Source organism: Salmo salar, unplaced genomic scaffold, assembly GCF_965601325.2.
Source record: "Salmo salar unplaced genomic scaffold, fSalSal1 ptg000669l, whole genome shotgun sequence".
NCBI classification, from domain to species: Eukaryota; Metazoa; Chordata; class Actinopteri; order Salmoniformes; family Salmonidae; genus Salmo; species Salmo salar.
Genome location: NW_027675458.1, coordinates 501,526 through 517,227, shown reverse-complemented (window position 1 = coordinate 517,227; position 15,702 = coordinate 501,526). Strand labels below are relative to the sequence as shown.

Below are 15,702 nucleotides of genomic sequence, written 5' to 3'. Positions count from 1 at the left end.
CCTTCTAACAAGTTCTTTGAAGAACCTTTTGGGGCTGTTTTTCATTGACCAAGAACCCTACTGTTCTTAGGGGATCTGAGAACAACTCCAGTTGAACCCTTCATTTTTAGAGTGTAGTCGGCTCTATTTACTCTCAGATTCAAACATGATGATTAGCATCAACGATCAAGTCAGCTGCTGCTGCTCCAATACAGTATGAGGTGAGACGGTGAACTGATGTTGAACTGGGCAGTCAGCTGCTGCTGCTCCAATCCAGTATGAGGTGAGACGGTGAACTGATGTTGAACCGGGCAGTCAGCTGCTGCTGCTCCAATACAGTATGAGGTGAGACGGTGAACTGACGTTGAACCGGGCAGTCAGCTGCTTCTGCTCCAATACAGTATGAGGTGAGACGGTGAACTGACGTTGAACCGGGCAGTCAGCTGCTGCTGCTCCAATACAGTATGAGGTGAGACGGTGAACTGACGTTGAACCGGGCAGTCAGCTGCTGCTGCTCCAATACAGTATGAGGTGAGACGGTGAACTGATGTTGAACTGGGCAGTCAGCTGCTGCTGCTCCAATACAGTATGAGGTGAGACAGTGAACTGATGTTGAACTGGGCAGTCAGCTAATGCTGCTCCAATACAGTATGAGGTGAGACGGTGAACTGATGTTGAACCGGGCAGTCAGTCATTCATTCTGTACTATGAGTCTATCAAATCAAATTGAATTTGACCTTACAGTGAAATGCTTACTTACAAGCCCCTAACCAACAATGCAGTTTTAAAAAGCACAAATAAGAATAAGAAATAAAAGGAACAAGAATGAAAGAGCAGAAGTTAAATAACAATAGCTAGACTATATACAGGGGGTACCGGTACAGAGTCAATGTGTGGGGGCACCGGTTAGTAGGTAATATGTACATGTAGGTAGAGTTATTAAAGTGACTATGCATAGATGATAACAGAGAGTGTGGGGGGGGCCTTCCTCTGACACCGCCTGGTAAAGAGGTCTTGGATGGCAGGGAGCTTGGCCCCAGTGATGTACTGGGCTGTACGCACTACCCTCTGTAGTGCCTTGCGGTCAGAGGCAGAGCAGTTGCCATACCAGGCAGGGATGCAACCAGTCAGGATGCTCTCGATGGTGCAGCTGTAGAACCTTTTGAGGATCTGAGGACCCATGCTAAGTCTTTTCAGTCTCCTGAGGAGGAATAGGTTTTGTCGTGCCCTCTTCACGATTATCGTGGTGTGCTTGGACCATGATAGTTTGTTAGTGATGTGGACACCAAGGAACTTGAAGCTCTCAACCTGCTCCACTGCAGCCCCGTCGATGAGAATGGGGGCGTGCTCAGTCTTCTTTTTCCTGTCGTCCACAATCATCTCCTTAGTCTTGATCACGTTGAGGGAGAGGTTGTTTTTCTGGCACCACACGGCCAGGTCTCTGACCTCCTCCCTATAGGCTGTCTCATCGTTGTTGGTGAGCAGGCCTACCACTGTTGTGGCATCGGCAAACTTAATAATGGTGTTGGAGTCGTGCCTGGCTGTGCAGTCATGAGTGAACAGGGAGTACAGGAGGGGGCTGAGCACGCACCCCTGAGGGGCCCCTGTGTTGAGGGTCAGTGTGGCGGATGTGTTGTTACCTACCTTTAAAAAACATGAGCTGGCGCACACCCAGAAGAATAGTTTGTGAGGAGGTCCTGACTAATGGCGAATAAACTATAAACTATCAAAATAAAGTTGCACACTCCATGTATAAACTCCCAGCAATTGAATGGGTATTTACCAACGTTTCAGCATCACTGTGCCTTCCTCAGGGTGATGTCATGAATACTTCAACCAGGTTATATAGACAACCAGTGCAATTAGTGCAACCAATGACAATAGAGAGGGGTGTGTCATAATGATTTAGTTAATTAAAATGAATTAGTGAAACTGTTAAATAGTATATGACATTAAATATTTTACTGTATTGTTATCATATAGAAACATCATGGAATATTGTACATCATATTAAATATATTACTCTATTGTTATCATATAGAAACATCATGGAATATTGTACATCATATTAAATATATTACTCTATTGTTATCATATAGAAACATCATGGAATATTGTACATCATATTAAATATATTACTCTATTGTTATCATATAGAAACATCATGGAATATTGTACATCATATTAAATATATTACTCTATTGTTATCATATAGAAACATCATGGAATATTGTACATCATATTAGCATCAACATACATTATTGTTTCATTCAATTTCACATAATAAGGATATTTAATATTTTCAAGTTCAGAAGTCAGAACTCATCTCCTGCTATGTAAAAGAGACAGAAGAATGCACAATGGTCAATGCTATCTGGGATCCTTGGGACATCCCTACCCTAAACCCTAACCTTAACCCCTACCTTAACCATTTTAAATGTCAACTTCAACGGGCTAGGGACGTCCCAAGGATGTATCTCTACCTGAAAATACATGATCTAAGTGATTGATAGTTGGTATTCAGCAGTCATAAAGCCTTATTTACTTTAATGAACTACTAAAATAGTGATTTAGTCAGACAGCATAGACAGCAGCTCTACACTTTATTGACTGACTGATCCATTCATCCTTCCATCCCTCCTCAGCCTTCCTCTCCTCTGAAGACCCAGTGAGGGTGGAGCTCAGTCAGAGAGCTGTTGAGGGACTGGTTAGGAAGAACACTTCTACAGCCAGAGAGGTGAGAGGTCACACATGGTTTAGATGGTAAATATTTATGTCCCCTTAGCGGTTCATCACGTCAGCTAAAAGGAATATGTTCCATCATCTATGTTTATTTACATTAGTACAAATTGTCCACTGATATTGGTGTAATTTCTCACCCCTTTTGGCTGTATGAAAGTTAATTTCCCCTCAGACACACATTTGTTCTTTGATATAATGAAGGTCATTTGTGTCAAATGTACTTTTCCCCACTCATTCACCCCATCTCTTTACATTGCTGATGCATATTCAGTGGCCTGACTGCGTCAAGGCCCATCCTGGTAGATCTGAACCTAATGCAGCTTGGAGTGATCAGAAGTCACATTTAGGTGCCAGGTGTAACTGAGGCCATAGATGCTCCATATCCATTACTTTGAGTGTTTTATATAATAAGACTTAATGTGTTTCTGTGTTGCAGGGACAGTCAATAAATGGAACAGCAAGGCCACAGAACATGACATAAGCAGAGCTGTGGGAGACCACCTCAAGCCCCTGGTAGAGCCGGGGGTGGTGTTTACCACTCCACCACGCCTTCAGCAGGCTGGAAAAGTGGGATTGATCTGGTTGATCCATTTGTTTGTTTCGGTTTGCAGTAGTTGAATCCTTTGACGTATTGTTGAATTAAACATTTATCTTCAACAAATGCACTAGGTTGGTTGAAAAGTGATACTAAATGTACAGACCAGCACTATTTTAACATAGTGGGAGATTTACTGAATTTATACTTTTTTCATAATAAGATGGACCAAGATACGTATTGGTTTAGCAAGAGTCTGTTGATTTCTTTTGCAATATGTTCAAATCAAGCTTTATTTATACAGCACATTTCAGACATGGATGCTTCACAGGAAAAAAAATAAAACAATGAAAATAAACAGAAATATTTACCACAACAAACATAAGATTAACAACTGAAAGACGAATTAGCATTCTAAGGAAAATCCATTGATTAAAATATTAATTGGATGCAACATCCAACCCAAAATATAAGCTTGTTTTTTAGGAGGGGCTCTGAAAGACACTATGGGGGTGTCCACTGGAAGTTGACTAGTAACAACAACTGGGACATAAAAGACACCCACCATGAGACCCACTAAATCTGCCCAAGAAGAGGCAAACAAAAGAAAAACCCACACCAAACTTAAAGACAGGAAGCAAACCAAAAAGGTGGAGCAACTAAAGGTGTTGACTCTCCACATGTATCAAGACAACTGGAGCACTGGGCCAGACACTCTTAAATAGAACCTGGACCAGCTCAGGTGAAACACCTTCCCACTAACGAGATGGACAAGCCAGCACAGGTGTAACACATACTGACTAACGAGGTGACACCAATCAGTGAGTCCTACGTGCTAACGAGCTAGACGGGCTAACGAGCTAGACGGGCTAACGAGCTAGTGGTGCTAACGAGCTAGACGTGCTAACGAGCTAGACGGGCTAACGAGCTAGACGGGCTAACGAGCTAGACGGGCTAAAGTCCAACCTCAAAACATAAATGGAAAAACCAAAGCCTGTAACACCTTCCCCTTAAGACAACAAATATATCCTATATTTTTGTTGGACAAGTTTGCTCACCACCAACAGAAAACAACTTCCATTTCATATTAAAATCAACTAAAATGCTTCACCTCCTGTCAACAATTAAAAACAAGAAAAACACACTTATTTCTAAATAATAATATACAATTGAAATATTTTTTTCTCCTTTTTCTCTTCTTTCTATAGAATCCTAAAACTCACTAGCTTCTAGAACATTCGTCTTCCTAAAACTCACTAGCTTCTAGAACTCTGGTCCACTTGGAACGAGCCCAAACAAAACATCTGCAAAACGGAAAAAGTCAAAATGAATTGTGATCAAATGTACACCCCTTGGTTAATATGTATTGGCAATAATTAACTTAATGGTGAGGCATGGAATAATAAAACGTATATTTTGTCAGGCTGAATGTTTGAAATATGAGGTGATTTGAGACATGATTCTTCAGTAGTGGAATAAAGACAATTAACGCTTGAATGTTGTGAAGAAATACTGGAGTGATGTAGGATTGTTAATAAAATTGATTACAGACCAAATGATTATACTGCGTCCATGTGTATTTATTTCTTTATTTTAACCTTCATTTAACAGTAACCGAAAGGTTGCTGGATTGAATCGCGAGCTGACAAGGTAAATCTGTCGTTCTGCACCTGAACATGGCAGTTAACCCTCTGTTCCCCGGTAGGCAATAATTGTCAATAAGTCAGTTATGAACAAATTCTGATTTACAATGACGGCCCAACGCTCTAACCACTAGGCTACCTGCAACTAAAGTTGAAATTAAGTTTTTTTCAAGTCACTGAAAAAACGGGGCATAGTCTTCTTTTCAATTACATGTTGCTAGATGGGATATCCCCGATGTCAAAACACAGTTTTAACGTGTCCAAATCAATAACCAATAAGCAGAAACAGTTTGTGATAAATTGAAAACCTAAACATAAAATGTGCTATATACACAAACATCTGCCACAATAATCATATTACTTGTAATTTTTAAAACAAGCACCTTATAAACTGCACCAGAAACGCTGTTGTTTTGACAAGTAGCAATAAATCACTGATATCAATTAGGGGGGAAATCAGGTTGTACATGATGTTGAAACTAACAGAACTAAACAAAACACATGGAAATGGGAGATATATTTCACCTCACTGGTTAGAGGACAACCTGAAGAAGACAGTCAGCTACATTTTGGAGTGATGCATTTAAATGTAGGGGTCGCTAAACAAAGGAACTTATTTGTCATCACTCATCGATATCATGTTGAAATCAATTATGCAAGAGGAGGGACATGAGGTTGCACATCCTGTTAAAACGAACAGCTGAAAAACCACATGGAATCTGGGAATAATGTGTACATCCCTGGTCAGAGGACAACTTGTAGAAAGCTGCTAGCTACATTTTGAAGTGTTGCATTTTGATTCAAGTGGGTCACCAACATGGTAAGTGTAACACAGCTCTTTTTTTGTTAATCACTTTTTGTTAAATCTCATAAATAGTAACTCTTCCATTTCAGAGCCTGGATTTTCCCCCTGAGGCTAATATCCATATCATGTTGAAATCAATAGAACAGGGGACAAACGTTTAGGGTTCTACATTGTGACATCATTAAAATACTCCTTCTACAATGTTTAAACATTCTACATTGTGACATTATATCATTGATATCATGAAACAACTCATTCATGTATTTTCTGATGTTTGATCAGATGTCTTTTACCGGAGAATCTCTTGTCACACTGATCACAGCTAGAAGGTTTCTCTCCTGTGTGTGTTCTCTGGTGTCGAGTCAGACAGCCAGATGTAGTAAAACTCTTCCCACATTCACCACAGCTATAAGGTTTCTCTCCTGCGTGTCTTCTCTGGTGTCGAGTCAGAGAGCAGGATGCAGCAAAACTCTTCCCACATTGATCACAGCTGAAAGGTTTCTCTCCTGTGTGTATTCTCTGGTGTAGAGTCAGAGAGAAAGATGAAGTAAAACTCTTCCCACATTGAGTACAGCTAAAAGGTTTCTCTCCTGTGTGGGTTCTCTGATGAATTTTAATGCCTGACGAAGAGGTGAATCTCTTCCCACAGTCAGAGCAGCAGTGAGATCTCTTCCCTGTGGATCTCTGCAGGTGTTTCTTGAGGTGTTTTGATCTGGAGAGACAGCCAGATGTAGTAAAATTCTTCCCACATTGACCACAGCTATAAGGTTTCTCTCCTGTGTGTCTTCTCTGGTGTCGAGTCAGAGAGCCAGATGTAGTAAAACTCTTCCCACATTGATCACAACTATAAGATTTCTCTCCTGTGTGTGTTCTTTGGTGTAGAGTAAGATAGCCAGATGTAGTAAAATTCTTCCCACATTGACCACAGCTATAAGGTTTCTCTCCTGTGTGTCTTCTCTGGTGTCGAGTCAGAGAGCCAGATGTAGTAAAACTCTTCCCACATTGATCACAACTATAAGGTTTCTCTCCTGTGTGTGTTCTTTGGTGTAGAGTAAGATAGCCAGATGTAGTAAAACTCTTCCCACATTGACCACAGCTATAAGGTTTCTCTCCTGTGTGTCTTCTCTGGTGTCGAGTCAGAGAGCCAAATGTAGTAAAACTCTTCCCACATTGACCACAACTATAAGGTTTATCTCCTGTGTGTGTTCTCTGGTGTAGAGTCAGAGAGCCAGATGCAGCAAAACTCTTCCCACATTGATCACAGCTATATTGTTTCTCTTCTGTGTGTGTTCTCTGGTGTAATATCAGGCTGTCTGGCCGAGTAAAACTCTTCCCACATTGATTACAGCTATAAGGTTTCTCTCCTGTGTGTACTCGCTGGTGTCTAGTCAGATGGCAAGATGAAATATAAGTCTTCCCACATTGATCACAGCTATAAGGTTTCTCTCCTGTGTGTGTTCTCTGGTGTACAGTCAGGTCACTAGATGAAATAAAACTTTTCACACATTGATTACAACTAAAAGATTTCTCTCCTGTGTGTATCCTCTGGTGTGATAACAGGTTGCTTGACTGAGTAAAACTCTTCCCACATTCAGTACAGCTGTACGGTTTCTCTCCTGTGTGTATTCTCTGGTGTAGAGTCAGAGAGAAAGATGTAGTAAAACTCTTCCCACATTGATCACAGCTGTAAGGTTTCTCTCCAGTGTGAATTCTCAGGTGTACTTTTAGTGCTTTTAATCTTAAGTAACTCTTCCCACAATCAAAACAGTGGTGAGATTTCGCTCCTGTGTGTGTTCGCTGGTGTATTTTAAGTTCTGATGAAGATTTGCAATGTTTTCCACAGTCAGAGCAGCAGATAGATTTCTTCCCTGTGGGTCTCTGCTGGTGTTTCTTGAGGTGATAGAATCTGGACAGACTCTTCTCTGACTCGTTAGCATCATGATGTTGAGGCTCCCCAGAGGATCCATGATAGTCACGTCTCTCTCCTGTGTGAACAAGTCAGACAGATAGTTAAAGGCTCACAACAGCAGAAATCCACTGAAAAAGGTGATGCCAACAGCGTAGCCATGATACTGTACAACAATTGACGTCTGTAATGAATGTTAAAATTACTTGACAATTGTCTTAAGACAGTCAAGTGAGCAACAATAGTCATATTTAGTCTTGTTTTCACATTAGTAGTAACTAGAAATAAGTAAAAGGTGTTGAACTCCTAAGCAGTGTGCCAGGCGACTTTTGTTCTCAAATATAGGCACCTTTCTGTGTTTCCTAATATTGCGACAAGGGCGATGCGCACACAATTTGATTGCAGAAACACCTCCCTGCTAATGCAGAAACTGCTAGTTATGTATGTAGTATATCTGCCTGGAGCAAAAATGGTGAGCAAGTGGCCTAAGCTGTGCCATTAGAGATTCTGGGTTCGAGTCCAAGCTCTGAGGCCCATGGGCTAGGTGGCACCAAATCGTCCCACCTACGTAACAGCCAGTTGAATCCTGTGGCGCGATTTTCAAATACCTTAGAAATGCTATTACTTCAATTTCTCAAACATATGACTATTTTACAGCATTTTAAAGACAAGACTCTTGTTAATCTAACCACACTGTCCGATTTCAAAAAGTCTTTACAACGAAAGCAAAACATTAGATTATGTCAGCAGAGTACCCAGCCAGAAATAATCAGACACCCATTTTTCAAGCTAGCATATAATGTCACAAAAACCCAGAAGACAGCTAAATGCAGCACTAACCTTTGATGATCTTCATCAGATGACACACCTAGGACATTATGTTATACAATACATGCATGTTTTGTTCAATCAAGTTCATATATATATCAAAAAACAGCTTTTTACATTAGCATGTGACGTTCAGAACTAGCATACCCCCCGCAAACTTCCGGGGAATTTACTAACAATTTACTAAATTACTCACGATAAACGTTCACAAAAAGCATAACAATTATTTTAAGAATTATAGATACAGAACTCCTCTATGCACTCGATATGTCCGATTTTAAAATAGCTTTTTGGTGAAAGCACATTTTGCAATATTCTAAGTACATAGCCCAGCCATCACGGGCTAGCTATTTAGACACCCGGCAAGTTTAGCCTTCACCAAAATCAGATTTACTATAAGAAAAATGTTATTACCTTTCCTGTTCTTCATCAGAATGCACTCCCAGGACTTCTACTTCAATAACAAATGTAGGTTTGGTCCCAAATAATCCATCGTTATATCCAAACAGCGGCGTTTTGTTCGTGCGTTCTAGACACTATCCGAAATGGTAAATACGTTTTTTATCCGGCCGTTTAAATACTGCCCCCTAGCCCTAACAGGTTAAATCCACACCTCGCTGGAAGCCCCGCATTCCACAGGTGATGAGCGTGAGACTTGGATATATTCCTTAAATGATTTAATCCTTAAATGTAATACCTCACTTCACCGACCCAGGAAGTGGAGGAGCCAAACAGGTGTTGTAACTCGTTCATAACTGGCAAGCAGATCGGTAGAAATGGTAAGATAAATTGGCACTTCAAACGGAAATGGAAAAAGTTTGCCTATTTTACCGGAAACTCCAGGAGCATTACGTCAGAATTAACGAAGGCCAGCAGCAGGTGGGGAATTGGTTATTTTCTTCTGGTTATATTGACCTCTGGATTCCTCAAGTCATTTGTGTGTGTTAATTATTTAATCAAACGCTTGAAGCATCAGTTCAATTCAAGTTCTGCACATACAGTTGATTTTATTAAACACATGGAGAGTGTCTATATGAACAAATACACGTCATAACATTTCAACCAATCAATTGGTAGAAAGAAAATACTATTTTTTTTTAAATCTGCCCTAGGACATACAACATACATGCATTCAGACCCCTTCACCTTTTTACATATTTTTATTATGAAATAGATTTTTTTTTCAATTATCAATTTTCAGACAATACCTCATAAAGACATCACAATACCCCATAAAAGTGAGAAAAAAAGTTTAGAAATGCTTGTATATATATATATATATATATATATATATATAGGTCATGCCAGTAGGCTACAGTAGGTTGTATCTCTCTAGGTCATGCCAGTAGGTTACAGTAGGTTGTAACTCTCTAGGTCATGCCAGTAGGTTACAGTAGGTTGTAACTCCCTAGGTCATGCCAGTAGGTTGTATCTCTCTAGGTCATGCCAGTAGGTTACAGTAGGTTGTATCTCTCTAGGTCATGCCAGTAGGTTACAGTAGGTTGAATCTCTCTAGGTCATGCCAGTAGGTTACAGTAGGTTGTATCTCTCTAGGTCATGCCAGTAGGTTACAGTAGGTTGTAACTCTCTAGGTCATGCCAGTAGGTTACAGTAGGTTGTAACTCCCTAGGTCATGCCAGTAGGTTGTATCTCTCTAGGTCATGCCAGTATGTTACAGTAGGTTGTATCTCTCTAGGTCATGCCAGTAGGTTACAGTAGGTTGAATCTCTCTAGGTCATGCCAGTAGGTTACAGTAGGTTGTAACTCTCTAGGTCATGCCAGTAGGTTACAGTAGGTTGTATCTCTCTAGATCATGCCAGTAGGTTACAGTAGGTTGTAACTCTCTAGGTCATGCCAGTAGGTTACAGTAGGTTGTAACTCTCTAGGTCATGCCAGTAGGTTACAGTAGGTAGTATCTCTCTAGGTCATGCCAGTAGGTTACAGTAGGTTGTATCTCTCTAGGTCATGCCAGTAGGTTACAGTAGGTTGTATCTCTCTAGGTCATGCCAGTAGGTTACAGTAGGTTGTAACTCTCTAGGTCATGCCAGTAGGTTACAGTAGGTTGTATCTCTCTAGGTCATGCCAGTAGGCTACAGTAGGTTGTAACTCTCTAGGTCATTCCAGTAGGTTACAGTAGGTTGTATCTCTCTAGGTCATGCCAGTAGGCTACAGTAGGTTGTAACTCTCTAGGTCATGCCAGTAGGTTACAGTAGGTTGTAACTCTCTAGGTCATGCCAGTAGGTTACAGTAGGTTGTAACACTCTAGGTCATGCCAGTAGGTTACAGTAGGTTGTATCTCTCTAGGTCATGCCAGTAGGTTACAGTAGGTTGTATCTCTCTAGGTCATGGCAGTAGGCTACAGTAGGTTGTAACTCTCTAGGTCATGCCAGTAGGTTACAGTAGGTTGTAACTCTCTAGGTCATGCCAGTAGGTAGTATCTCTCTAGGTCATGCCAGTAGGTTACAGTAGGTTGTATCTCTCTAGGTCATGCCAGTAGGTTGTATCTCTCTAGGTCATGCCAGTAGGTTACAGTAGGTTGTATCTCTCTAGGTCATGCCAGTAGGTTACAGTAGGTTGTAACTCTCTAGGTCATGCCAGTAGGTTACAGTAGGTTGTAACTCTCTAGGTCATGCCAGTAGGTTACAGTAGGTTGTAACTCTCTAGGTCATGCCAGTAGGTTACAGTAGGTTGTAACTCCCTAGGTCATGCCAGTAGGTTGTATCTCTCTAGGTCATGCCAGTAGGTTACAGTAGGTTGTATCTCTCTAGGTCATGCCAGTAGGTTACAGTAGGTTGAATCTCTCTAGGTCATGCCAGTAGGTTACAGTAGGTTGTATCTCTCTAGGTCATGCCAGTAGGTTACAGTAGGTTGTAACTCTCTAGGTCATGCCAGTAGGTTACAGTAGGTTGTAACTCCCTAGGTCATGCCAGTAGGTTGTATCTCTCTAGGTCATGCCAGTATGTTACAGTAGGTTGTATCTCTCTAGGTCATGCCAGTAGGTTACAGTAGGTTGAATCTCTCTAGGTCATGCCAGTAGGTTACAGTAGGTTGTAACTCTCTAGGTCATGCCAGTAGGTTACAGTAGGTTGTATCTCTCTAGATCATGCCAGTAGGTTACAGTAGGTTGTAACTCTCTAGGTCATGCCAGTAGGTTACAGTAGGTTGTAACTCTCTAGGTCATGCCAGTAGGTTACAGTAGGTAGTATCTCTCTAGGTCATGCCAGTAGGTTACAGTAGGTTGTATCTCTCTAGGTCATGCCAGTAGGTTACAGTAGGTTGTATCTCTCTAGGTCATGCCAGTAGGTTACAGTAGGTTGTAACTCTCTAGGTCATGCCAGTAGGTTACAGTAGGTTGTATCTCTCTAGGTCATGCCGTAGGCTACAGTAGGTTGTAACTCTCTAGGTCATTCCAGTAGGTTACAGTAGGTTGTATCTCTCTAGGTCATGCCAGTAGGCTACAGTAGGTTGTAACTCTCTAGGTCATGCCAGTAGGTTACAGTAGGTTGTAACTCTCTAGGTCATGCCAGTAGGTTACAGTAGGTTGTAACACTCTAGGTCATGCCAGTAGGTTACAGTAGGTTGTATCTCTCTAGGTCATGCCAGTAGGTTACAGTAGGTTGTATCTCTCTAGGTCATGGCAGTAGGCTACAGTAGGTTGTAACTCTCTAGGTCATGCCAGTAGGTTACAGTAGGTTGTAACTCTCTAGGTCATGCCAGTAGGTAGTATCTCTCTAGGTCATGCCAGTAGGTTACAGTAGGTTGTATCTCTCTAGGTCATGCCAGTAGGTTGTATCTCTCTAGGTCATGCCAGTAGGTTACAGTAGGTTGTATCTCTCTAGGTCATGCCAGTAGGTTACAGTAGGTTGTAACTCTCTAGGTCATGCCAGTAGGTTACAGTAGGTTGTAACTCTCTAGGTCATGCCAGTAGGTTACAGTAGGTTGTAACTCTCTAGGTCATGCCAGTAGGTTACAGTAGGTTGTAACTCCCTAGGTCATGCCAGTAGGTTGTATCTCTCTAGGTCATGCCAGTAGGTTACAGTAGGTTGTATCTCTCTAGGTCATGCCAGTAGGTTACAGTAGGTTGAATCTCTCTAGGTCATGCCAGTAGGTTACAGTAGGTTGTATCTCTCTAGGTCATGCCAGTAGGTTACAGTAGGTTGTAACTCTCTAGGTCATGCCAGTAGGTTACAGTAGGTTGTAACTCCCTAGGTCATGCCAGTAGGTTGTATCTCTCTAGGTCATGCCAGTATGTTACAGTAGGTTGTATCTCTCTAGGTCATGCCAGTAGGTTACAGTAGGTTGAATCTCTCTAGGTCATGCCAGTAGGTTACAGTAGGTTGTAACTCTCTAGGTCATGCCAGTAGGTTACAGTAGGTTGTATCTCTCTAGATCATGCCAGTAGGTTACAGTAGGTTGTAACTCTCTAGGTCATGCCAGTAGGTTACAGTAGGTTGTAACTCTCTAGGTCATGCCAGTAGGTTACAGTAGGTAGTATCTCTCTAGGTCATGCCAGTAGGTTACAGTAGGTTGTATCTCTCTAGGTCATGCCAGTAGGTTACAGTAGGTTGTATCTCTCTAGGTCATGCCAGTAGGTTACAGTAGGTTGTAACTCTCTAGGTCATGCCAGTAGGTTACAGTAGGTTGTATCTCTCTAGGTCATGCCGTAGGCTACAGTAGGTTGTAACTCTCTAGGTCATTCCAGTAGGTTACAGTAGGTTGTATCTCTCTAGGTCATGCCAGTAGGCTACAGTAGGTTGTAACTCTCTAGGTCATGCCAGTAGGTTACAGTAGGTTGTAACTCTCTAGGTCATGCCAGTAGGTTACAGTAGGTTGTAACACTCTAGGTCATGCCAGTAGGTTACAGTAGGTTGTATCTCTCTAGGTCATGCCAGTAGGTTACAGTAGGTTGTATCTCTCTAGGTCATGGCAGTAGGCTACAGTAGGTTGTAACTCTCTAGGTCATGCCAGTAGGTTACAGTAGGTTGTAACTCTCTAGGTCATGCCAGTAGGTAGTATCTCTCTAGGTCATGCCAGTAGGTTACAGTAGGTTGTATCTCTCTAGGTCATGCCAGTAGGTTGTATCTCTCTAGGTCATGCCAGTAGGTTACAGTAGGTTGTATCCAAGTGGAAACAATTATCAACCCAATGTGGAAAGTGTTGAATTTGGTCAACAACAAAATGAATGGCTTATTTGCTACGTGAGGTTTACTTGATCTAACAGAAGTTTCGTAATGATTAAGTTGTTACGTGGACACGTGACATACCGACAACTTTGATAAAAACACTATAGGAGTTGTCTCCAGATTGCTATGCATATTCATGCTAGTAGCTTAGCATCTCTCTCCATTGAATACAGGCGGTTGACGACAACAACCCTCATAGAATATAAACAATAGATTACAATAATAAGATGTATCCACCATTCCAAAGAAAAGATAAACGGGAGCTAGAAGACCCGCAGTGCAGCTTTGTGGACAACGACTCCCCTTGTTAGGACGGAGAGACATCTTGTCAGTATATCCATAATCTTTGGTGTAGCCAACCCAACTCTCACATGGCTCTCATGGGGGGAACGGTGTGTAGTAAAACATCACTACATTAAAATCACTACATGCCGTGGCCCCCAGTCTGCGGTCAGCAGATAGACCCTCCTCAAATATATATGTTAAGTCACTTTTTGGAAACGGAACGGAGAAAACAAGGGGTAGCTTGCTCTCTACGTCGTCTGATTCTAGACATATCAGTCATCATCCCAGGGCCCTCCGTTGAAGAGGTATTGACGAGCCAACTCCGAATATCCAAAGTTAAAAACTAATTGAAGGCGGTACTTACTGGTGTTAATCAGATCTCCCGTCTCCTCCTCTTCATCTTTCAATGTGACAGTAATCTCTCCTTCCTTCTTCACTCCAAAAACAGCATCATCCTCTTCTTCCTCTTGTTTAACTGAAACGTCTCTCTCTTCATCTTTCACTGTAACAGCCTCACCCTCTACTTCTTGTTTTACTGTAACATCCTCCTCTTCCTTCTCCTCTTTCACGACAATGTTCAGCCCCAGAGCTTCTTTCTCCGTCCAGCAGACCTCTTCTTCTTTAACAGGAGGGGAGTAGTTTAGGGAGCTCATGTTCGGGGATGTTAGCTAGCTAGCTATCATTAGCGACTAGGCTAATGCTAACTTAACCAGTCAGCTACTATAGCTGACTAATAAAAAATAACGTAATATTAAATTAAATAGGTTAACAAGTAGATACGACAGAAGTGTGTCTAAAACACAGTAGCTAATATAGACCGAAAGCGTATAAATAGCTTGAATCTTTCGGCTATGTCGGCTAGCAAGCTACCGAGGTGGTTGACCAGCTGTTTATGAAGAACCGTCCACTAGATTATACGTCACGCTGCAGCATCGCCTGAAAGACGCACATCGCCGTCTGCTGACTGGAGGGAAACGCAGTTGAGGATCAGATTTTATTTTCAGACAAAGATTATTTTACATGGATTTAATTAAATAATACTATTGAGACATACAAAGACAGGAATGTGGTGATTGATTAGTGAGAATAAAAAATGTTTACTACAGCACATTTAAGGCAGTTTCATTCAGTCAAACAACATATAAATAAGTAGCCAGCTACTGTAGGTCTATACTGCTCCTACATGGTGTAACAATACATCATGTAGATGTATATAATGAACAGACTAGGTCTATACTGCTCCTACATGGACTAACAATACATCATGTAGATGTATATAATGAACAGACTAGGTCTATACTGCTCCTACATGGTGTAACAATACATCATGTAGATGTATATAATGAACAGACTAGGTCTATACTGCTCCTACATGGTGTAACAATACATCATGTAGATGTATATAATGAACAGATTAGGTCTATACTGCTCCTACATGGACTAACAATACATAATGTAGATGTATATAATGAACAGACTAGGTCTATACTGCTCCTACATGGTGTAACAATACATCATGTAGATGTATATAATGAACAGACTAGGTCTATACTGCTCCTACATGGTGTAACAATACATCATGTAGATGTATATAATGAACAGACTAGGTCTATACTGCTCCTACATGGTGTAACAATACATCATGTAGATGTATATAATGAACAGACTAGGTCTATACTGCTCCTACATGGTGTAACAATACATCATGTAGATGTATATAATGAACAGACTAGGTCTATACTGCTCCTACATGGTGTAACAATACGCCACTACCGTTCAAATGTTTGGGGTCACTT

General features: G+C 41.3%; 1 protein-coding gene across 1 annotated transcript; it reads right to left on the bottom strand.

The window, feature by feature from the left end:
* Positions 1-4,831: 4,831 nt before the first annotated feature.
* On the bottom strand, positions 4,832-14,775 carry LOC145877058 (uncharacterized). The gene is made up of 2 exons (XM_082972359.1): positions 14,271-14,775; positions 4,832-7,689 (listed from the first exon to the last, which is right to left on the bottom strand). The coding sequence occupies exons 1-2, from the start codon at positions 14,557-14,559 to the stop codon at positions 5,957-5,959; spliced, it is 2,022 nt and encodes a 673-aa protein (XP_082828485.1). The 5' UTR covers positions 14,560-14,775; the 3' UTR covers positions 4,832-5,956.
* Between the last annotated feature and the right edge of the window lie 927 nt (positions 14,776-15,702).